We start from the raw sequence: 25469 nt of genomic DNA, 5'->3' as shown, positions 1-25469 counted from the left end.
AAAAAATAAAAACCACAGAGGTGATCAAATATCACCAAAAGAAAGCTCCATTTGTGGTAAAAAAAAAAAACCCAAAAAAAACACACATCAAATTTTGTTAGGGTACAACGTCGCATGACCGCGCAATTGTCAGTTAAATGAACGCAATGCCTTATCATTAAAAATGGCCTAGTCATTAAGGGGGTAAATCCTTCCGGGGCTGAAGTGGCTTCAATTCAAGCACTGCACGCCTTGCTTTGATACAGTCTAGTGTTTATTGTATGTTATGGAAGGTACACTTGAATTTCAAAAAGTTAAAACATATAAAAGTGGTTAAGGGAAAAAGAACAATGTATGAACATTTGATAAATGCATGAGAATGTCATACCATATAGCAGATTACAATGGTAATGTTAATACCAACAGAGCATTATGGAAATTAGTTGAATAAAAAAAAATACTATGCTTTTTACAAACATCTGCTGCTTAAAATACCGGAAAGGAAGTCTGTACTGTAAATAATGAGTAGTCACAAAATGTGGAGAGATGATCTTTTTTTTTTTTTTTTTTTTTCAATTTTTGTTTTAGAACTTACTGCAAAATGCAATGGGGGGAAAAAAAAAGAAAAGATGTAAATGGTGCAATTACTTCACAGAAAATCACAGAATCACCTAACCAAACCGTTATCGATAAGAACATAAAAAGGTACAGATTATAACTCTCCTATATGAAATAATTTACACACATATGTCACCTATATCACCATCTAAAATAATCACTAAATACATTTCTTTGAAATAATAAACAAGCAATAATATTTCAGCATGATGAGTTATCAAAAACAAAAAAAAAAAAAACAAAAAAAAAAGAGCAAAAAATAGTGTTTTGTTTTAGTTTGTCCCCTCATTTTTATTTTATTCTCTGGATGAAACTGTTCTGAAACTTTTTTAATTTTTTGTATTTTTTTTTTCTGTAATGTAGTGCAACCAACCAAGCTTATCTGGTAGTACAACTGCAAAAAAAAAAGAAAAAAGAAGAAGAAACCACTTGTCAAAAATACTTGTACAATGGAATGGGGGGGAAGAATTTAAGTCACAAAACCATTTTCATTTCCCAATCATTCAGGAAAAAATACTCCACAGTTTTCAGGCTGAACAAGCTTGTGCCGTGTTTTCACAAAGTAAATGTTTATGCAGAGGATGTAACACTCTGTTTGTAAACTGCGTGGTAAGCGTTCCTCAGTAAGACGTATGGGAAGCAAGATTCCAGCAAGTCCATGGTCAGGAATGGTGACTCTTGCACAATCTGTTTGAGCAGAAACAAATGTCTTTATTACATCAATCACCGCATTATACAAAAAAGTTAGGACATTTGAACAATCACTAATTTAGACAGTTATGCTTGAGCAAGTTGGGTGAATGAACTTCTTTTGCAAGCATACCAGTTTTATTTATTTTTTTATTAACTCTTAGCTTGCATCCTGTAAAGATTTTTTTAAAATCAAACCCCTACTTTACGCAGTTATTTGTAGCAACTTTCAAGCAAACTGTGACCATTAAGGACTCATGCACACAGGATGTTTTGCTCCTAGCAGAAAAAAAAGCTCGCCTAAAGTCATGTTTTCCACAGGCGTTTAGGCTCATTAAGCGTTTGGGCTTTCATCGATTCCATTGGCCAAAAAGTTAATTTATTCTTGCTACTGGTATGCATGAACACGCTTATCATTTCTTCTGCCCAAAAGTTCCTCTCCTAAACGTGCTGTTGGTGCATTTTTTTCAGCCTCAAAACTTTTCCTCTTTCAATATGCCTGTAAACACCTGTGTGTGCATGGACACATAGGCTAACAGAGATGCTCTTACAGGCTGGGGAAAAATCGAAATAAAAAACGTCTGTAAAAGTGGCATTTTCAAAGGGATAGTAAACGCTGTTACACCACTTATACCTACAGGTAAGCCTTATTATAGGCTTAACTGTAGGTATAAGTGGTGGAACAGAGTTTACTGTGAATATCTCCTAAACTTGTACTGCTTAGGAGATATTCAGAATGCATGCAGCTGGTGACGTCACCGGCACATGCGCTCTGAAGCTCTCGCATACAGTACCGGACCTTCAGAGCCTGTGCTGTAAACGGTGGCTCCCGTGCACATGCGCGGGAGTGACATCATCGTGTCACAAACTTGGAAGGAAGACCGGGGGAAGATGGAAGCCCTCTCAGCTGTGACAGCGTGGAACTGGAGGACTTCACTCAAAGGTAAGTTTCTCATAATATGCTAGTATGCAATGCATACTAGCATATTATGACATTGCCTTGCAGTGTTTTTGTTTACCCACCAACTGCGGATTACCATCGCTTTAAGCCCTGCGTGCATGAAGCCTAATTTTTCACAAATCAAGGGTCAGTCCATTTTAAAATAGAGTCAATTGACTTCACACATTTCAGCTCTGTATCATTGCTGGAGGCATAAATTGCCCAGCAACTTTAGATGGTTATGGAAAAATATCCAGGCACCCGATTTCTCAGGTCCACCCATTAATTTCAACTGGCTTACCCCTGACAGTTTATATTACCTGCTACAGTACTAAAATGGTGATTCCCCAGTGGAAATGACTGAAAGGGATGAGCATGGGATGAAAATCCCATAAATATGTATTTACAATCAAAATTTTAGTGTAGGGTAGACTAATCCTCAACACCAGTCATTAAAAAAAAAATGTAATTTGTAATGTGTGAAATTGCTGCATGTAGAGTAACATAAAACAGCTACCCAAGGGCAATCTTTTTTGCAAATGCCAATTTTTGGAGAGAAAGTCCAGGACAACCATGCTCCAGCCCACTCCTCATATCTCAGTATTGGTCACTGGGGCACCCACACTGATTAAAGCTAAACTACAGGTACAACTCTAGCAAAAACTTCCAGGACTAAGCTTCTGGTGTTCACAGCTTAAGTATCTGGAAATGTTCTACCTGAAGGAGCAATCAACAAGCGTGGAGCTTTTACTGAGCTATCTTGTAAGTTGTGCAAGTTTTGTGAGATGTGAAGAAATGACTGCTGGACATACCATATCTAGCAGCAAATAAACAGATTCTCGGTTTCTTGTTGTTGTTTTATCAGTCTCTTGGCCAATTTTCAGGAGGCTAGAAGATGCCAGCTGTGAGAAAATAAGCACAGTGGAGAGAAACATAAGTACACAGGTTCGCTGAACGGGTAAAAGAAGATGCACATACAAATGTATATGGGCTCATTTTATCAGGGATCCACTAGACATCTTTACACATCACCAAGACAGCTGAAAGGCCTAGATTCAGGTATACTTCTAGGAACACATGTATTCTAAACATGCATTTTCTAGAGTGCTTTGTATGCATTATAATGCTTTCGCAAGGAATTTTACATTTATTGCACATGTGCATTTCAAGGGAAGGATAATACATATACACATTCAATGCAGGTATGCTTATACCCATTACCACTTGCTGTAAACTGCACCAGACATGCAAACTGCAAACCCATTTCACGAACTACAGTTAACAGCTGTAGGTGACAGCCAACAGTAAAAGCCATCAGTATGTACCTCTGGATATAGTTTTTCCCTCAAGTGTTGCCTAAAAACTATTCAAAGTGGTGATTCCAATATGGACTCTCTCAGTGTCCGTATCGGCATAGCTATTAACACAACCCACATGATCATATGCGTGGACCTACTGTTAAAGCAGAGTTCCACCCAAAAGTGGAATTTCCACTCATTGTACTTCTTCCCCCCTCAGGTGCCACATTTGGCACCTTTCGGGGGGGGGGGGGGGGGATACGGGACAGGATACCTGTCTTTCACAGGTATCCTGTTCCCACTTCCAGGAGCCTCAGCCGCGGGTATTGACGTCACCATCTGGACTCCCTCCTCCTCCTCCCCCGGCTGCCGGGCCAGTAGGAGAGAGGAGCGGAGCCTTGCGCATGCGCAGCAGGGTTCCCAGGGTGAAGCCGTGAGCCTTGACTGCCGGGTTCCCTTACTCGCAATGGAGGCGGCATGCACTCGACATCAGCTGCGGTGCCGACATCGCTGGACTCCAGGACAGGTAAGTGTCCGATTATTAAAAGTCAGCAGCTGCAGTACATGCAGCTGGATATTTGCAGTCCAGTCGTGTTAGCCATCTAACCAGGTTTCTGTTACTCCCACAAAGTCAATATTGCCCTTAAAGTGGAAGTAAACTGTTTTTTTTTAACCTGTGTATGTATATGTATATTAGTGCTGCCCGATTCTGGCCAAAAGGAGAATCACGATTTTTTTGCTTAGAGTAAAAAGATCACGATTCTTTCGATGTAAACTCTTTCACATTATACGATAACGATTCTTGATGATTAATCATGCAGCTCTAATGTAAATGTATATATATATCTCTATATTACAATAAGGCTTACCTGTAGGTACAGTGAACATATCCTAATCATACACGGTTTAGGAGATATTCACACTGCATGCAACCTGTGATGTCACTGGCGCAAGCGCTCTGAAGGGAAGGCATACCTGCACCGTGACTCCCGCGTGCGCAAGCTGGAAGGCTTCGTTCTAAGGTAAGTATTTTATATTGTGCTAGTATGTGATGCATACTAACACATTATGTCATTGTCTTGCAGGATTTAAAAAAAAAAAACAAAAAGTGCGGTTCACTAGCGCTAAAAAATTAAAAGTCAGCAGCTACAAATACTGCAGCTGCTGACTTTTAATAACCAGACACTTACCTGTCCAGCGATGTGGGGGATCGAAGCCCCGCTCGTCTCCCCCTCCGCTCGGTGGCGCTGGCATTGTAACTGTGGGCGCCCGGCTGTGGCTTCACAGCCGGGGGCGCCTACTGCGCATGCACGAGCCGCGCGCCGTGACTGGCCGGGCAATCATCTGCGACCTGTCACATGCCCCAGATGATTGCCTAGAGGGAGGAGGGAGAGCTGATCTCCCTTCCTGCGCCAAGGGAAGTGACGTCAGGAGCCCAGTCGCCGAAGGAGGCAGATTATGAGGGATCCCCTAGCAAAAGGCATTAAAGAGGTGAGTAAGAAAAAAAAAAATTTCTTCAAATTTTTTTTAATTTTTTTTTTCATGCACATTAATGATTTTTTTTTTTTTTTTGCGTGGAACTCCACTTTAAGATAGCAGAAATTCTAGATCTTCCATCTTATTATCCAGACTTCTAGCATTTTTTTCTAACATACTTTTTACTTTTTTATTTGTGTTAGATATTTTATTAGTGCACACTCTTATGCCCTGTACACACGGTTGGATTTTCCGACGGAAAATGTGTGATAGGACCTTGTTGTCGGAAATTCCGACCGTGTGGGGGCTCCATCACACATTTTCCATCGGATTTTCTGACACACAGTTTGAGAGCAGGCTATAAAATTTTCCAACAAAATCCGTCGGAATTTCCGATGGTGTGTACACAAATCCAACGCACAACGTGCCACGCATGCTCAGAATAAATAAAGAGACGAAAGCTATTGGCTACTGCCCCGTTTATAGTCCCAACGTACGTGTTTTACGTCACCGCGTTCAGAATGATCGGATTTTCCGACAACTTTTGTGTGACCGTGTGTATGCAAGACAAGCTTGAGCCAACATCCGTTGGAAAAAATCCTAGGATTTTGTTGTCGGAATGTCCGATCAATGTCCGACCGTGTGTACATGGCATAAGACTGTCGTTAGCATCAGACAAACTTCCAGAATTGGTCTTAGATAATGTACTTTCTCTGCTAATTAGTTAGTAAGCCATCTATCAAATCCAACTTATAGAGCAAATACTTGTCTTTTTTTAAGGTCATGTTGACTGCAAAGGCAATAAGATGCCAAAAAATTTGCAAAATTACAAGGTGCAGAACGAGCAGGTTGAGCTCACGCAAAGTGAGCAAGTAATCAGATTAATCAAGTCTGTAAAAATTACAAAGCATTAGTGGTCCAAAAAAAAAAAAAAAAGACTGCGGTTTTGAGGTTTAAAAAGTTATCTGCCCAAAAAAGGCAAAAAAATCCTCAGTTTTACAATATATCATGTATTTGTTTTTTCCTCACTAGAAAAACAATGTTTACTTGAAACGGTTTCCAGATTCGTATATAGCAAATCTATACATCACATGTGACAATAAACCCAATGGCAGCTCTCAAGCACTTAGACGAGCATAAATAAATTAGGCTCTGACTGCATGGAGAAATATACCAAATGCCTGCATGACAAGTTATACGTACAGCCAAGAACTCCTTAAGACGATCCTCAATACTTCCTTTGTGAATGGTAAATAAAGCTGCAGCAATCTGGTTGATGGCCTTTGCCAGGCAGTGAATATTATTGCAGTGACCTAAATCAAAAAGAAAATGGTTAGTACATACACAGTTGCTATGCATAACAATGCATCTTTCTGGCTTATTGAACAACATTACAATACCTTCTATGGCAGGGCTGTACTGAGACATCACGTTGCTAGCCAAGGTTGGCAAAGACACGGCCACAAAGACCATGAGAAGGCAGGCAATTTTGTACTCTTCCTCTGGACTGATTGTTTCTGCAATGAAAGAGGAAATTGCTTTAGCTATACAATTTAAAGTGGTTGTAAAGGCTCAAGGTTTTTCATCTTAATGCATTAAGGTGAAAAGCCTATGCTGCATCTCCTGCCCCCTCCAATGTGCATGTCTCTCTCCTCATTGGAAAGATTGACAGCAGCAGAGGCCATTGGCTCCCCCCTGCTGTCAATCAAATCCAGTGGCACCTGAGCAGGGGGCGGGGCCGAGTCCCGCCGTCGGCGTCTATGGACACAGCAGCGGAACTCGAGAGCGAGCCCACACAGGTGATCCCATTGAAAGCAGCTTTCCATGGGGGCACCTGATAAAGAGGAGGGGCCTGGGGCATCCCAGAAGAGGATCAAGGGTGCTCTGTGCAAAAGCATTTTTTTTTTTTTAAATATAAAAATAACAAAAGACAAGGGTGATAGCAGTCCCCTCTTGAATAGTACATACACACCGCTACAATCCCTATACAGTTTTAATTGTATTTATATTGTTCTAGAAAAGAAAATCACCTATGATCTCAAATGATCATGCCACTATGATCTGTGGCACCTGGGTTTTTTTCTGCTCAGTTAACTCAGAGGCACAGTTAACAAAAAACTTAAAAAAAAAAAAAAAAAAAGAAAGTATGTACTTTGTACTCGAAGTACAACAGGTGTGATTGTATTTGACAAATGAATTCTGGGAAATCAATTGTACTTTAAACAGCAAGTGAGCACACTATAGTAGAAATACACAGAAAACGCATACAAAACACATCGGAAATGCATGCGTTTACTAAATAAAAGGGAAATTATTTAAAAAAAACGGACATGGCTTCGTACAATGACAGTCAACTGCTTCTTAAAGTGGAACTCCAATTAAAACAGTTAGATGCACTTTTGCAATAGGTTTACCATTTTACCAGCTTATTGATTTATACTTGTATTTCAACTTTTTTTTATGACATGCACAAATGTAATAACCAATATTAGTTCTAACCAATATTAGAGTTCTACTGGTTTATCAGCTGCTTCACAAAGCTTCATTACATTTTCGTTAAATCTTTTTAAAAAGTTAAAATGTACAGTATATATGGTTTTTATTAACCATATAGTATTGCCAGCTGATGCTTTCAGTGCAGGTCAACATCGCTTAGTTTTAACACTGCGCTTCCAACAAACTCATCTGTGGTTTTCTAATAAAACGGTGGTTGCTGCCACAAGCAGGTCCAAGTCAGATAAACAAATTGTGGATTGAAACTAATAAAATGAACAAACCACAAAAAACTACCCCCAATGTATTTATTTTCACAAGCAAAAACACATGTGTGAGGGGTAAATGTTTAAAATACAAGGGACAAGTAAAGATTAAATATTTTCATCACCGGCAGAAATCATTACACCAGTTACTTTAGCATTGGGTTACTATTTTTTGTGCCCAACAACGTATTATAAAGTAGGAGGCGGACTGCATAAAACATAATGACAGACTGCAATCCCTATAGGGATGTGGCTTAGCAAAAGTGTGTATGGTCTGCTATAAAATATGGTTATGCTAGTTGATGCAGCTTCTTAGATTAAAGTGGAACTTTATAGAGGAGGGTGGATGAGCAAGCAGGCAGGATTTTTAATGCAGAAGAGACAGGTCTCTTCTGCATTAGAGTTACTTACCTGCCTGTCTGCCCCTGTTGTGCGCACACACAACTCATTGTACAAATTTGGCAATGCTGAAGTTAACTGAACTCCAGCACATGCATGGGAGTGATGTAATCTTGGCCTGGCCAATGAAAGCGGACAATCATTGAGACCCGTAAACCAGCCGCCTGAAGATATCAGCAGCCGATGGGGAGCTCTGAGATTCTGCACCGTTGGACTAAAGGTGAGTATAGTTCCACTTTAAAGTTAAAAAGCTGGTATGAGACATACAATTAAAATGTAATCCATGTGGAGTGTTAACTGTATTGTATACTGTCTATTTTACATAAATTTAAAATTCTCCAGTAAATGTATAATCTTACTCATACAGAATTTTTACACTTTAAATTGTCATATGTATTTGCAGAATCTCTGAGGTTTTGCAGTTTGGAAGTAAACCAATTTTTACAGCAACACAATCTGTATTCAAATCACAGGCAAATAAAGCATACTGCTGTGCACATACAGTGGGGCAAAAAAGTATTTAGTCAGCCACCAATTGTGCAAGTTCTCCCACTTAAAAAGATGAGAGGCCTGTAATTGTCATCATAGGTATACCCATAGGTGTGCGCACAGGGTGTGCTGGGTGTGCCTGGGCACACCCTAATCACCCCATGCACATTAGCATTATCACTTTGTGTGCCAGCAGGAAGATGGGAATGATCTCTATCTTACCGGCTCTGCCATAAGAGAAGTACTTGCGCACTTCTTTCACTGTGCCGGCAGGGAGACTGATCTCCCTGTCTGCGTCATATATATGTAGGCACATATGTGTGCTTGAGCTTTAGGGTGCACACCCTAATACAATAGGCTGTGCACACCTATGGGTATACCTCAACTATGAGAGACAAAATGTGGAAACAAATCCAGACAATCACATTGTCCAATTTTTGATCAAAAGTTCATCTCAATACTTCGTTATATATCCTTTGTTGGCAATGACAGAGGTCAAACGTTTTCTGTAAGTCTTCACAAAGTTGTCACACACTGTTGCTGGTATGTTGGCCCATTCTGCCATGCAGATCTCCTCTAGAGCACTGATGTTTTTGGGCTGTCGCTGGGCAACACGGACTTTCAACTCCCTCCAAAGGTTTTCTATGGGGTTGAGATCTGGAGACTGGCTAGGCCACTCCAGGACCTTGAAATGTTTCTTACGAAGCCACTCCTTCGTTGCCCGGGCGGTGTGTTTGGGATCATTGTCATGCTGCAAGACCCAGCCACATTTCATCTTCAATGCCCTTCTTATGGGAGGAGGTTTGCACTCAAAATCTCACGATACATGGCCCCATTCATTCTTTCATGTACACGTATCAGTTGTCCTGTTCCCTTTGCAGAGAAACAGCCCCAAAGCATGATGTTGCCACCACCATGTTTCACAGTAGGTATGGTGTTCTTCGGTTGCAACTCAGCATTCTCTCTCCTCCAAACACGACAAGTTGTGTTTCTACCAAGCAGTTCTACTTTGGTTTCATCTGACCATATGACATTCTCCCAATCCTCTTCTGGATCATCCCAATGCTCTCTAGCAAACCTCAGATGGGCCCGGACATGTACTGGCACTGCAGGATCTGAGTCCCTGTCGGCGTAGTGTGTTACTGATGGTAGCCTTTGTTAAGTTGGTCCCAGCTCTCTGCAAGTCATTCACTAGGTCCCCCCCGTGTGGTTCTGGGATTTTTGCTCACCGTTCTTGTGATCATTTTGACCCCACGGGGTGAGATCTTCCATTTTCTAATTATTGCTCCCACAGTTGATTTCTTCAAACCAAGCTGCTTGCCTATTGCAGATTCTGTCTTCCCAGCCTGGTGCAGGTCTACAATTTTGTTTCTGGTTTCCTTCGACAGCTCTTTGGTCTTCCCCATAGTGGAGTTTGGAGTGTGACTGTTTGAGGTTGTGGACAGGTGTCTTTTATACTGATAACAAGTTCAAACAGGTGGCATTAATACAGGTAATGAGTGGAGGACAGAGGAGACTCTTAAAGAAGAAGATACAGGTCTGTGAGAGCCAGAAATCTTGCTCGTTTGTAGGTGACCAAATACTTATTTTCCACCATAATTTGCAAATAAATTCTTTCAAAAAACAGACAGACAATGTGATTGTCTGGATTTGTTTCCACATTTTGACTCTCATAGTTGAGGTATACCTATGATGACAATTACAGGCCTCTCTCATCTTTTTAAGTGGGAGAACTTGCACAATTGGTGGCTGACTAAATACTTTTTTGCCCCACTGTATGCAAAGGCAACTTTAGATTTACCAACCAAGTTCAAAACCCCTTAAAGTATAACTAAAGACAACATTTTTTAATTAGTTTTGGACAGAGTGGAAAGGGAACAGAAGGCCTATTATACACCACTCCTACAGCGCCTTAAAGATGCTGCTTACAGGAATATTTTTTAGCATCCTGCCAGCGCACGGCTCCAGTGTGAAAGCACTCTGGCTTTCACATTGGAGCAAAAGGAGGCACTATTTTTAGCGTTATAGCGTCTGTAAAGTGCCTCAATGTGAAGGGGTCTAAACATTGTAACGATTTGTCCTTTAGATCAAAGGAATACACTTTGATGTGTAAATGAGGGAAGTTTAACCACTTAAACACTAAACCTTTTTCTGACATTTGTTCGTTTCAAGTTAAAATATTTTTTTTTGCTAGAAAATTACTTAGAGCCCCCAAACATTATATATATTTTTTTTAGTAGAGACCCTAGAGAATAAAATGGTGGTTGTTGCAATTCTTTATGTCACACTGTATTTGTGCAGCACTGTATTTGTGTATTTGTGCAGCAGTCTTTCAAATGCAATTTAAAAAAAAAAAAATACACTTTAATGAATTAAAAAAACTAACCAGTAAAGTTAGCCAATTTTTTTTGTATAATGTGAAAGATTTATTCTAAGCAAAAAAGATCACGATTCTCATTTTGGCAAGAATCGTGCAGCTCTAATGAGTGACAAAACAAATCTCTTGAGGAGGTTTAAAAGACTTCAAAACAGATCAGACCAAAAATGAAGGTACCACGGAAACAAGGGGGCTTTACGGGAGAAACAATCTGTATGACATCCGCACAAAAAGTATTTAATCAAGGAATGAGACACAATAGGGCTCTGAAACAGCATTTCCAAAGTCCCTTGATGAAAGCCAAAGACCTCTTTACATCAAACAGGAGAAAAGCCAAAATTCACCTCACAACATACTGACAGGGATGAAACGTATGAGGTGAAATAAGCTTTCCTCCACATATGATGCTACACTTTCCAGGAGGGTGACTTTCTAGTCTTGAGGAGAGTAAGAATCACAGAATCAGACACACCTCTACCCCTCAGGACATGGGCTTCAACAGCAAAGCAGTTTGAAGATGGGACTATTCGCTGTGAGGGGGATTTGCCTCTGAAAATGGAAGACTTTGGGGTCCAGTTCTTCGTACACTACTTGGACAAAGGCTTCTGCTTAGAGCTCAAGGCTGGTTGCTTATGAAAGTATTTCTTCTTGGATAACCTTTGCCTTAAGGGTAAGAGCATGTAGGCATTCAAGGATGGTCCAAACAAGCGCTGGCTTCAAAGAACAACCTCCCAATTTGTTTCTTGCCAAAAAGTTCCACCAACCAACACTTAAGCCACAGAATCTCATGTGGACATACATCTTGCCCACTTGTGAAAATTGCCACATGGAGTCATCAAAAGGCATTCACCAAGATGATCAAGGCTTTTGGAAAGCATTCCAAGATCTTCTGGGTTTGATCTTCTGAAAGAAAGTAAAGCATACACTCCGAGACTTTAAGAACTGGCGAACTCTCACCATAGCCATCGCAGGCTGCAGAGACATTCCTACCAGAGAGAGAGCGAGAGAGTGAAACAACTTCTAGAGGGCCTCCAACCTATGGCATCTTTAAGGACTGGGACCTCATTCACTGGGACCACCAGGGTCGCAGACACTGGGTATACCACAAGATATAGCACAGTGCTTTTGCCATGTCAATTATCCATTTCTATGTTGTACAATACCTGGTTGATCCTGCCTGTTCCCCCATTTAAACTGACCCCGTTCATCATGGCTGCTGATCCATGATAGCGTGGTCAGATCACCTGCTTCCATCATCCTGCTCTCTCCTCAACTTCTCTGCATCTTTCCCTCTCCCCTCCCTGTCATTTCCGTAGTCTGAGTGTGAGTCGATCACCTCTTCTCCCTGCCCCTCCCCTCATTGAGCAATACTATTCCCTGGCAGCTGCTCCTCCCCTCCTCTATGATGCAGATGAGAAGAAACTGAAATTAACCAGAACTCACAAGGTCAGAGTGCGAAAGGAACAACAGCCCAACACCCCCACTATGAGCAGACTGAACCATGTGACTGCACAGAAGAGCTCCCATCTAAAAGATAGAGAGTATTTTGTAAAAAACAAAAAAACAAAAAACACCCTTCTATCATTAATATTGTCACATAAGAGAATGAATATTGGGAGTATATGAGACTTTACAACCACTTTAAGTAGAAAATTCCCATTTCTTGTAGAAAAACTGAGGCTTAACTAAGCTGAAAGTGGTTATGCCAGAACAGGGATTTCTGCCTTTTTTGGCCAGTGTTCATACACTTGAAGGTGGTAGCATAACCCAAGTAGTCATTTATATGAAATAATCGGTGTCCTGTGATGTACGATTAAGAACATGTGGATTTTTTTTTCTATTGAAAAGAGGTCTATTTGTGCATCTAGTAAATGTTTTGGCATGCAGCTTCCACTGAAACTCTACCTATACATTTTTATCATATGCTTTGTGTGGATTGCACTTATTTTAGGACCAAAACCCAGCTCATCGCCATTTATGACAAGTTTACTGTATGCACCCCTAGAAGGGTCCATGCATCATTAGTTGCCTGCAATGTTGCAAGAACATTTTCAAACAATCCATTGCGTTTTTTAATTGCTTAAAATTCTTATATTTGTTTTTTTTTTTATAATACATGAATTGTCTAAAACTTCACTCGGGGGCGGTTTGTAAAGCTTGTAACGCAAGCATGTAACTGATACATAGTTTCAGAATATTATTTAAAACGACAAGTTTTATGCTAGGAGAAAAAGAAATAATTTACCAAAAAAAAGTATAAGACATACCAGATTTTTGGGAAGATAATGCCACGACTAAGGCTGGATCAATTTCACAGGGCAATCCAGCTGCAGATGACAATTCATACACATTCATTGCAACCTTTAAAAAAAGGGAAACAGAAGTCATATATAGTTATTCTTCCAAGCAGTCCATATCCAGCTGTGGAGCTGTGGTTTTTCATCACAGCAACTCAAAAACATTTTAGCCAGATTTCACACACAACTGTAGGAAAGAATGTGTTGCCCATAGTAACCAGGATTCACTTAGGAGTCCTTCAGTGCATGCAAGTAATAAATTGTCTCACTTTCAGCACTGTGCAAGGATATTCTGTCCTCCAGATGTTTATGAAGAATGTCTGGTTTAAAAAGATTCAAAGTCAGCACGTACAAATACTCTACCTGCTGCTATAAAAAAAAAAAGAAAAAAAAGAAAAAGAAAAATACTTGCTGTAGCATAGAGTCCAGCTCTAGCTTTCCCGCAGCACATTCTTATAAGGGTTGCACCGTCATCTTGGATTAGGGAGGTAGCTGTGATTTCCTGATAATTTACAGCCAGCTCCCATCTCATGATGCAGGAAAACCTGAAGTCCTCCAGTATCTTTAACCACTTGGACAATTCTGACACTTTTCACACACATGTAAAATGCATAGAACCCCCAAACATTTATGTTTTGAACACAGAGACCCGGAGAAAAAAAAATGATGGTTGTTGGAATTTTTTTTTTTATGTTGCACGATATTTGCACAGCCATTGTTAAAATGCAAATTTTGAGGGGGGAAAAAAAACACCACTTTACTGAATTTTATTGCACATAAACAATAACACCAAACTTTTTGGTAAAAAATTAAAGATGTTACACTGGGTAAATAGATACCCAACATGTCATGTTTTAAAGTGTGTATGCCTGTCGAACAGTGACAAGCTACAGTAGCTAAAAATCTCCACAGGCAACATTTTAAAAGCCTTTACAGGTTACCAGTTTAAAGTTACACTGGAGGTCTGGCCCTAGAATTATTGCTCTTAATCTAACATTCGTGACGATACCCACATGTGGTGTGATCACCGTTTACATATGCATGAGGGACCTATTTTTTGCGTTAGCATTTGCGTGGTAGCATGGGGGGAGGGGGGCATTTTAATTTTTTTTTTTATTTTGATCAACTTTATTGCTATCACAAGGGATGTTGCAATAGCATGAGCAGTGACCAGTACACTTTACTGGAAGATCTAAAGCAGGGATATGCAATTAGCGGACCTCCAGCTGTTGCAGAACTACAACTCCCATGAGGCATAGCAAGACTCTGACAGCCACAAACGTGACACCCAGAGGCAGAGGCATGATGGGACTTGTAGTTTTGCAACAGCTGGAGGTCCGCTAATTGCATATCCCTGATCTAAAGGGTCTATTAGACCCAAGATCTCTCCTCGCCTCTACCCTCAAGCATCTGATCAAATGTAGATTTGTAATGTGTTCTTTGCAAGTGTCCAGTCACCTGAAGGTACTATCTTAATAACGCAGGGTTAAAAACTCATTCTAAAGCTACTGCGACTGACGTTTTTAGAACGTCCAGTGTGCATGAGGCCTTATTGTGCTATACAAGAAGTGGAAGAAAGGAGACTCTCTAGTAACTGACAGATCTAAATGCCCTTAATTGTATTCAGTTCACTGGGAAACTAGCAGCTTTATTCTGGAAACGTTAATAATAGCAGTGGGAGAACATGGTTGAACTTGGGGTTCTTGGTTCTACAAGTGAGTGTACTATGCATTGGTGTAATTACAATGCACCTTATGATACAATCTTTTCATTTGTCACATTTTCCTGTACCTCTGCAAGAAACTGTATACAGAACTATTCACCCTCTACACAGAAAGAGAGCAATAGTGTCTGGTCTTTATTTCTTCAGTTTTCACACTGAATCATTGCACAGATCTTATAGAAAAACAAAAAGTACACCAAAATTCAAATGTTTAAGGTTTAGACATTTATTTAGCACGAATTTCAGCTTTAAGGAAATTGGCATCGGGGGGAAATATATAGCCTGCCATTGCAGACCATTGTGATGTAGTCCGCCATTGCTGACCACAGTAAAATTGTGCTAGTTTCCCAGCTGTCCTGGTGAAGCTTTAGAATTAATACATCCCAAGTCGTTGACCAAAAAGGCGAGAGAGGAAAACAAACATTCCGACTCATATACTTTATTTGGATGACCAACAAACATTTTAAAGTGATACTAAAGTCTTGTTTTTTGTTGTTTAAAAATAACAAACTTGTCATACCTGCTCCGAACAGTGGTTTTGCACAGAGCAGCCCAGATCCTTCTCTACTCAGGTCCCTCTTCGGAGCTCCTGGCTCCTTCCACCTGTCAAGTGCCCCCATAGCAAGCAGCTTGCCTATGGGGGCACCCGAGCCGAGCAGCTGCTCTGTGTCTCCAGTCAGACATGGAGCTGTGGTTAGACCCCACCCCCTCTCTCCCCTCATTGGCTCACTGACTGACAGCAACGGAAGACAATGGCAAGGGCTGTATATCTCAGCCATTTAGGATAGCCTAGTCTTTTGTACAACCTTGCTGGATTGAGATGGGGCTCGTGTGTGTGTGTGTGTGTGTGTGTGTGTGTGTGTGTGTGTGTGTGTGTGTGTGTGTGTGTGTGTGTGTGTGTGTGTGTGGGGGGGGGGTGCTGCTGCACATGGGTTTTTAGTCTTAATGCTTTAAAAAAAAAAATAAAATAACAGCAGCCTATTTTTTTTTTCTAGGCACATTTACTTTATCTGAACTACTTTGTACAGTTTGACTACTTAAGGTAGGTGTTGCTGCTTCGTGGCACAGTCTCTTACCTTCATGTCAGTCTCCCTTGGAATGTGATCCTTGAAGTCTTCAACAGAACTTACAAGGAAAGGAATGTGGTAAGATAAGACCTGAAAGAAGGATTGAAAACTGTTATTACACCAGTCTCTCTGATCTGCTAAACAGCTGATAAAAGATATTCACTATGCATTTATGAAACAAGTTGTTCAAGAGGTTTGCTGCTAAAATGTCAGGCATGAAATAGATTATGAATATCAAAAATAGATCAAAAGCAAGAAGAAAAAAAATGCTGTAATTTTTCAATGAACTCTCTAAAACAGCATTAAACCATCCATTTGTGAAAGTATTTATGGTGCCTTCAAGACAGAACTAATTATGATCCTAAATGTCCACTCATAATTGGGTATGGTCAAAATACCCCAAGTACAGGAAGACCCAGAGTTATGAACACAATAGGGGCTGTAGGTTTGTTTGGAAGTCGCAACACTGCATTTGTAAGTGTAACTTCCGGTCGGAACACTGCATTCGTAAGTGTAATGTCCGCCTGTGCATGGATGTGGGATGTTCCAGGCGCTTGTTATGTTATCTGGGGCTCTTCTGGCCATGCAGTTCATGTAGTACTGCAGTAATACCTTAGATTGTAAGCTCCTTGAGGGTAGGGACGGATGTGAATGTACAATGTATATGTAAAGCGCTGCGTAATTGACGGCGCTATATAAGTACCTGAAATAAATAAAAATAAATAATATAAAAGTAACCACTTGCTATGGATGCAAAAAATTCTGATTGCTCACATACAGTACATGCAGCAATCAGGTAATAAACAATGCATGAATAAAAACAACAAAACTGACAGAATTAAAAGGCAGAGCAAAGAGCTGGTGACTGACAGTCAACAGTTCTCTGCTCACAGAGCACTGAGAACTGAACGATCAACTGTCTTTGATCGCTCAGTTCTCGCTCTTAGTGCGAGAGGGGGGTCTAGGTAAATATTATTTCTTAAAAAAAAAAAAGTTTCCAATACTTCGCTTATAACAAAATGTAGGCTGCTGTCAGATGACAGACCATATGATAGAAATCGGTAATTGGCAACTGTAAATCTCTTTAGAAATAAGTTTATGTCCCACCTGCGGTTAAGACCAAGTGAAACCCCTTGAGTGTAAAGGAAGAAAATCCACTTTTTTTCTGCAGCAGGGATATTGCCTCCTCTAAGATCAGGAAACGCCCTTTCAACAACAGTAGTAGCAAAAGTGGGTACACCTTTCCCATGTTGATTTGTCTTTTACATTTTTTTTTTTTTTTTCCATAAAGATTTTATTCAGTTTGAAGACATACATAAACAGAACAAGTCCGATACATACTTTTTATAACAAAATATATGTAGAACATCAAGTTGGTACTCTTTAAAGATACTTAAGGAGACATTCTTCACATAGTGAACAAGAACTGAACTTGTAATATACCAGTAGTGTGTGGGGGCAGAGGATCTCTTTCTCATTTTTTCACCCCCCTCCCCCTCTGGATACCAACCAAATAAGGGGACAGATAAATGGTTCATTCTCGGCCAACAAATAATGCTGTATGCATCGCAATAAGGCTAACCCGGTATCAAAAGGAGGGTACCATCACAGAGTAAATCATGTGTGTTCATTTAGTACCTTATGAAAGAATATGCCTAGCATCAGATAAGGACAAAAAGAATAGAGAAAGAAAAGTACAAACAGAAGAGAGGACTAGGGGTAAAGAGACATGGGGTGGAAGATAAGAGAGAGAGGGGGGAACCTATAGGGGGAGAGAACAAGATAAAAAGGGGGATATCAGAAGGAGACATAAGTGGACCCACGCTCACCCCCCCCCCAACCCCCGATACCCAATCAATCAGCTCAAAGGTCATTTAATCACTCCGCGAAGTGTATTGACAGTATCTCTCGGTGGTAGTGAAGTGTGACCAGCAGGCCCAAAGCATAGAGAATTTATGAACTCTGTCTTGTGCAATATGGATCAGTTCCTCCATCTCTTTAATGTTTGAAATTTTTGCGAGCCATTCCCTGATCATTGGGGCGCGAGTGGACTGCCACAGTTTGGGTATACAAAGTTTGGCCGCATTGACCATGTGCATGGCAAGAGATTTAAAATAATCCCTTCTGGGAAGAGAGGTATGATGTAGGAGAAATTGGGCTGGGGTATAGTCTAGATTAAATGTTGTGACGTGTGTGTGATGATGCTGTGAACCTCCCTCCAAAATGGTTGAAGAATCTCACAGCCCCACCACACATGCAGCATAGTGCCTATCTCTGTACCACATCTCCAACAAGTGTTAGGGATGGCAGGGGAGAAATTGTGTAAACGCGAGGGGGTTCTATACCATCTAGTGATCACTTTATAGCAGTTTTCTTGGATAGCCACATTTAGCGACCCTTTATGTGTGTAGTCATGAATAGCGTTCCAGTCTTCCGTAGTCAGTGGAGTGTTTAGGTCTCTGGTCCAAGACAATTGTGATGGGGTCGGGGTCTCGGTAGGCGTTTTCGATATCAGGGTGTGTAGGAGAGAAATTAAGTGTCTTTGCGGTATTTTGCGATGGCATAAGGTCTCGAATGGTGTAAGGTGTCTTGTCCATTTTGTTAGAGGGGCTTGAGTCTCCAGAAAGTGTCTAATCTGTCTATAAGTCCAAAAGGAGAAAGAGGAAGTTTTAGAAAGCGACCTCAGTGTTTCTAGGGAGATTGGTTTTCCACTGGAGAAAAACTGCTGAGCCAACACGTCCTCAAAGGGCCATTCCTGTTTGAGAAAGATATTAGATATCCCAGGTGGAAATTCTGGGTTTCCTCTAAGGGTCGTTAGAGGGCTTGGGGAAGATGTGGAATTGCCACTCAGCAAAGACTTCTTATGAGCTAAAAGAGATGGGTAAATTAGCGGGTGAGTCAAGACGAGGTGTTTTTGGAGGGGACCAGTTTTTGGAGGGGAGCCAAGGAAGAAGATGTAGTGGACCAGAAACAAAAGCACCTTCAAGGAATATCCATGACTTGAGAGAGGCATGGATATTCCAATCCGCGATTCTTGTAAGATGGCAAGCCACATAGTACTTATATAAATCAGGCAATCCTATCCCTCCCTTCGATTTGGATAGCGTGAGGCGTGCGTATTTGATGCGAGGAGGAGACTTTCTCCAAAGACAGACAGAACAAGCCTTCTGATAGGTCGCGAAAAAAGATGCCGATAAAGAGATCAGGACTGCTTGCATTAAATAAAGTAGACGAGGTAAGATGATCATCTTGATCAGGGCAGAGCTTGTCTTTTACATTTTACCTTTAACGGAATTAATTCTTTCCTATCCCTTGACATGGCTCATCTCTTTGCCTTACTGATTAGCCAACTGGGATAGCCTCTATCCTACAAGCATGTGTTAATACAGTAGCCTCGGCCTCCATTTCAAATGATTCCACAGAGGAACATTTCAAAAATGCCCTTATAATTGCCCTTGCAAATGGCCTTGATGGCAAATAGCGCCTCTTAAAATAGTTACATCGATATATCATTTTCCACTGAGACAGGAAATCTCCCCAAGGCTTTACTTTTTCAAACACCTTTTCGAAGGTGGCAGGACATAGATGATACACAGTGCTGATGGGGAGCTACTGTTTTTTCCCCAGTGGGGGGACCGTCCCTGCCGGGAGAAAACAGTGATGCATAGCATAATAGCCACTGGAAATAATCGCAGGTAAAAATCAGACATGCTGCAGATCGATGGTTTGAACCATCTATGGCCAGCTTAAGTCTGTCATCTGGGTCCCTTGCTAGCGCTATTTCCATGTGTAGGAGACTGGTAATCCAGCACTACAGATGTGCAGACGTCTCCTGTGCACTGCTGAAGAGAGAAGGCTTGGGTCCTGAACATCAAGTGTTAACAGACTGTAGTGAGTTAAGGGGAATTCATATATATATATTTCTTTATTATAGCTATTAGTTTAAAAAGAAAAAAAAAGGGGGCAGGGGTTGGGGTGCAATGGGGAACCCAGAGTTCAATCAAAGTCCCTAAAGCACATATTTTTAAAATAATCTAAAACAAAGGATATTGAGGTAATCCACGTTTCTTGCAAAGCTTATTTTACTTCCCTGCCTAAATGCAAATTCATCAGAAACGCAGAAATACAATTTAAGGGGACGTAATTTTCAGCAACACAAGTTAAAAAGCAGTTTCTCTTTTCAGTGGAGATTGCAGGAAAGCGCACAATCTGATGCAGCTCCAGCTTCAGAAAGCCACTAAAAGCAATGCTTCTCTGGGGCCTGAGCTCTGTTTCAAGGTTTGACACTAGACCACAAGTGAAAGGGTTTTTTTTTCTATTTGCATGCTAAACTTAAACCTTCTAAGTTGATTCAGACAAAATTTGGACTATGGGGGCTAAAAAGTTAACACATTCTCAGTTAGGGAACATGACCCAAAACACTTCATAAGCATAGGTTTTCAAAAGGGAAGCATACGATCTGCTGTATTCTTGTGTAAACTACAGCTAGAACAGTGTGCGTAAATGGAGAGGTTTCAAAAGACAGAACAATGGCATGCTAAAATGAAGGATTATTACCATTATCTCTTTTCACAGTTAGCACTCTGAAGCATTAAAGAGGATGAGTCAATCTGAACAGCTGGAACATCAAACGCACTGTTCTACTTTGGATGCATGTGAGAAAATAAGCACTTGTAAAGTCTTCAATTATACACCTGACCATATCGAAAAGCAACCATTACACTGGCATGCTGGAATGTGGAGTTTATAATCACAGTGTAGCAAAAATGGTTCTGACATTTATGACGTGTCTAGGTTTCAGAAGCCATTGTCTATTTTTTATTTTTTAAAAGGGAAACCCACACTAAGAATATAGAGAGTCTGCTTGAACTGTGGATCATGATATCTGACTTAACATGGAAATCTGTGCTAAAACGAAAATCCCTGCATCTATAGACACCAACAATCTAACACTAACCTATCTAGCTAGTAAAGAAAAAAAAACAGTATACATACCTTTTTGGAAGCTGATCCAACCCAATCTCCAGCGGTGGAAGAGCTCCCCTCTACCCAGGCTGAACCCCCCAAAGTGCTGTATATGCACCACTGTCTCCCGTAACTTGGTCTCTGCAGAAAAGGTTTTATTGCTACCATGCCTCACTACGATATTAGTGAAGATATGGTGAAGGTGCTTCTTATGTGCTTGACTAGCTGTCATTTGCCTGTATCTGATCTTCTATGTATCAGCCCCTCACCTGTTCTTTTTAACCACATTTTTGACGGCTGCCTTGACTGACCCTTTGCCTGCATACTGATCACTTCACTGCTTGCTGAACCGATCTTGACCTATTTAGCGAACACATTTCTACCTACCGCCTGGACCGAGCCTTTGCCCGTTTGCTAACCACACCTCTGCCTGTAACAACCCATCTGCACATTTCACTGACTATATTCCTGCCAGACACCTTTCCAAGCCACCCTTTGCCGATAACCGCACTCCTGGAACCACAGGTCTTCTTTTGTTCAACCAGTAAGTTAGGCCTTCTTGGCTTATAGGAACAGTGACTGCTGTAGGTAAAGCTACAATAAACTAAATTCCCTGACCACTCGTACAGAGGCTAGCATTACAGAACATGGTTTTTGATATGACGGATGACTTTTTTGCGACACACAAGATACAATGTCCAGTGCATAATTAGTTCAATCATTGAAAAAGTTTCACATGTGGTATCCCCATATTTGAAAGGAGTAGCAGAATGTGCTTTGGGACCCAAACTATATTAACAGGTGCCACTCAAGACTCCATCGGTTCCTCTTATGTAGCAACCGCTTGGAGTGAAGACAAGGACAGAGCTTGCCCAAGCTCTAGACCTCTAATAGAAAAGTCGTGGAAATCGCACATCTCTGCAAAACTCGTAAGGTGGTGTATGATGGCCTCAGCACGGGTTCCAACCAGGCCACACACCCAACAGGTTTCACTGCGCCCGCAGAGCTTAGTCACAGGGGATCCCCATGACTAAGCTACGTGGGTGGAGTGAAACCTGTTGGGGGCATGGCATGGTTGGAGCCCAGGCTGAGGCCGTCATACACCTCCATACGGGTTTTGCAGAGATGTGTGACTTCCAGGACTTTTTCCTATTAGATTAGAATGTGTTTTGGAATGTAATTCGAATATCTATAAAATACCTTATTGTATGAAAACTTAGAGGTGCACCAAATGAAAATTTTGGTGCCAAAACCGAAAATTCGTTTTTTTTTTTTTTTTAAATATAAATTGTATTATTTTGACTTTTTAATATCATGAATTTAAATTAATATGAACTTGTGTTAAAAATCTTGCTTGCTGCATGTTTGGTCAGTTAAAAAAAAAAAAAAACGCATCAAAATTGCACCTCCCCATTGAAATGCATTGAAAACGCAGCAAGAACACATCAATAACGCACCCGTGTTACAGTTTTGATGCGGTTTTTGAGGCACATGACCTATGAAAAACACACCATAAGCACAGTAAAATTGTGGCAAAATTGCTGCAAAATAGCGTGCTTTTTTGGCGCCTTTATCTGCAAAATGCCGAAAACACAAATTTTGGCCGCTGAAACTTCTGTGCATCCCTAAAACTTTGTCTTAAAAAAATAAAAAAACATTTTTATTTTCTGAATTTTCCAAAAACTTGGCAATAAAATGTAATCCTCAAAAAAGACTCCCTATGCTTCCTAGAAAAAACCTTAGGTGATTGCTTCTTAAAGTATGTCTGTGGGTGTTTCTATTGTCCTAGTGCTCCAGGTCCTCCAAAAATGTGATAGTCAGGAATGTATGCTCCTTGGAATTTGGGCCCCTCTATGCAGCTAGTCTGCAAAAAATCTCAAACATGTGGCACCCCCATACTCAGGAGGAGCAGAAGAAGAATAAGGTGCAAGTCTTACTATACTATTATAAGATGTCTTATTATTTGACATCTGAGTAAAAATATACATACACTTTTTCATATTCCAAAAACTTGTGGCTAAAAAATGTGATCTTCAAAAGACTCACCAGGTCTTATGGTAAATTAATTTTATTTATAAAGAAAGTTTACTTGCAAAGTTTGCAAAACAAACAGTTTTTTTTTTTTTTACCCAAAATGTTTGTTCTCGTTTCCCTTATAAAAGTAAAAAACAAAAAGAACCCAGTGGTAGGTAAATACCAACAAATGTAAAATTAATTTGAGTACTGTGTTGCGTGACTGAATAACTGTCCAGGTATCAAAACTGAAGAATGGCCTGGAGAGAAAGGGAGTTAAACATGCTAGTCTTCAAGTGGTTAAAGAGAAACCATAATAAGTTTAGGCATTTTAAGTATATTTACTATATAAATCTTTATTTCACAAACAGGATCCACCACTGTTGTCACAAACCATTATGGGCACTCTAAAAAGTACATTTCTCTACAGCCTGTTAAAAACTTTATATCATGTGAGCAGGGAGGGCAGACGAGTTACTTCCTAAAGACTCATTCTGTAGTGTGTAAAACTGAGCTTGAGCTACTGAGCTCCATAAACTGGCTATATTTTGCAGCACAGCAGCTAAGAAAATAGTAAGCCAACTGGCTTAAGGCATAACCAAGGTTCACTTAAAATGGTGTTATTTCCCTTTTTAAAGTTTGCACCATTTGATGCTGGGCAACAGCTATAATTTTTTATTTTTTTTAAAGGAAATGCAATACAAATACATCTTGTTTGCATGCTGCTGCTTTCTTTGCTTCTTGCACCAGCAGTCCTTACAGCTACACAATCATGTGGGAATGCATGAGTGCTCTCTTAACCGCTTGCCGACAGTAGGGCACGTACAGGCAAATTAACGTACCTCCACGTTGCCCTTTCAGAAGCGGCTTGCGGGTGCCCGCCACGTGTGATCACGGGTCCTGCGGACTCGATGTCCGTGGGGATACCCGCGATCATCTCACAGAAAGGTAGAATGGGGAAATGCTGATGTAAACAAGCATTTCCCCGTTCTGCCTAATGACAGCGACACTGATCACCGCTCCCTGTAATCGGGAGCGGTGATCAGTGTCGTGTCACACATAGCCCATCCCCCCCCAGTTAGAACACATCCCTAGGACACACTTAACCCCTACAGCGCCCCTCCTGGTTAACCCCTTCACTGCCAGTCACATTTACACAGTAATCAATGCATTTTTAATGGCACTGAAGCTGTATAAATGTGAATGGTCCCGAAATAGCGCCAAAGGTGTCCGATAATGTTGCAGTCACGATAAAAATTGCTGATCGCCGCCATTACTAGTAAAAAAAAAAATTATTAATAAAAATGCCATAAAACTATCCCCTATTTTGATGACGCTAACACTTTTGCGCAAACCAATCAATAAACGCTTATTGCGATTTTTTACCAAAAATATGTAGAAGAATACGTATCGACCTAAACTGAGGAAAAAAATGTTTTTTTTTTTAAATATTTTTTGGGGATATTTATTATAGCAAAAAGTAAAAAATAATGTATTTTCAAAATTGTAGCTATTTTTTTGTTTATAGCACAAAAAATAAAAACCGCAGAGGTGATCAAATACCACCAAAAGAAAGCTCTATTTGTGAGGAAAAAAAGACATCAATTTTGTTTGAGAGCCACGTCGCACGACCGCACAATTGTCAGTTAAACAACGCAGTGCCGAATCGCAAAAAGTGCTCTGGTCTTTTGCCAGCCAAATGGTCCGGGGCTGAAGTGGTTAAGGAACACTCCTTGTGTCAACCCATGCACAGAAGGCCAGACGATTTTAACATTTGAAGAAAGCTTATTGCTATTCTGACTAAACTTCTAGTAATGATTTTTAAAGCAATAGACATATCTGTTTTATATGTACTCCACAAGTGTGTATTATCGATAAGTCTTGCTTTACCCGATCAACTTTTTGAAAATAAACGTATTGGTAGCAGACAGCAAAGTGTCTACACACATTTTACTACAGTAATGATCCTCTTACAGATCCTAGGAGTTCTCTTAATACAAGTATTCGCAGCATACAAATACCATCTTGAACAGAAATGCAGACCTCTAACACTCCTCACAACATCCCACTATAGCATGTGCAAAAGCTCAATGAAGTAATAAGCACGTTGCAAGATGTAAGACATACATTTTTTGAGCCAGAAATGTATAAGCAGAATCCTTGCCACCTACAAAGGCAGTAGCGGTGACTAAAGTCAAAACAGTGGCAGGTTTACCTTAACTTCATTTCTAAATCAGGAAGCCCCAATAATGCCTATGAATAGTAGCATGCTTTTAAAACAGGCCAACAACATAAAAGGGATAAAAAAAAAATTCTCCTAATGAAGCAACCTTTTACAGTTCACCCCTAACTATGCTTTCACTGGAGATATCATCAGTG

At 40.5% G+C, this 25469-nt stretch overlaps 1 protein-coding gene across 4 annotated transcripts in view; it reads right to left on the bottom strand.

Annotated features, from left to right (window-relative positions):
* Window positions 1-235: 235 nt before the first annotated feature.
* Window positions 236-25469, bottom strand: part of NCKAP1 (NCK associated protein 1) — a 221324-nt gene continuing 196090 nt past the window's right edge. For all 4 annotated transcript variants that reach the window (XM_073633731.1, XM_073633733.1, XM_073633732.1 and 1 more), the window contains 6 exons: window positions 16122-16202; window positions 13293-13386; window positions 6402-6518; window positions 6205-6314; window positions 3040-3129; window positions 236-1284 (listed from right to left, as the gene is read on the bottom strand). In XM_073633731.1, coding sequence (XP_073489832.1) covers window positions 1168-1284; window positions 3040-3129; window positions 6205-6314; window positions 6402-6518; window positions 13293-13386; window positions 16122-16202 — 609 coding nt within the window. In that variant the 3' untranslated portion in view covers window positions 236-1167. The remainder of the gene's footprint in view (window positions 1285-3039; window positions 3130-6204; window positions 6315-6401; window positions 6519-13292; window positions 13387-16121; window positions 16203-25469) is intronic.

Source organism: Aquarana catesbeiana, linkage group LG06, assembly GCF_042186555.1.
Source record: "Aquarana catesbeiana isolate 2022-GZ linkage group LG06, ASM4218655v1, whole genome shotgun sequence".
NCBI lineage: Eukaryota > Metazoa > Chordata > Amphibia > Anura > Ranidae > Aquarana > Aquarana catesbeiana.
The sequence above is the reverse complement of the archived record's forward strand: the minus strand, read 5'-3'. Positions and strand labels throughout refer to the sequence as shown.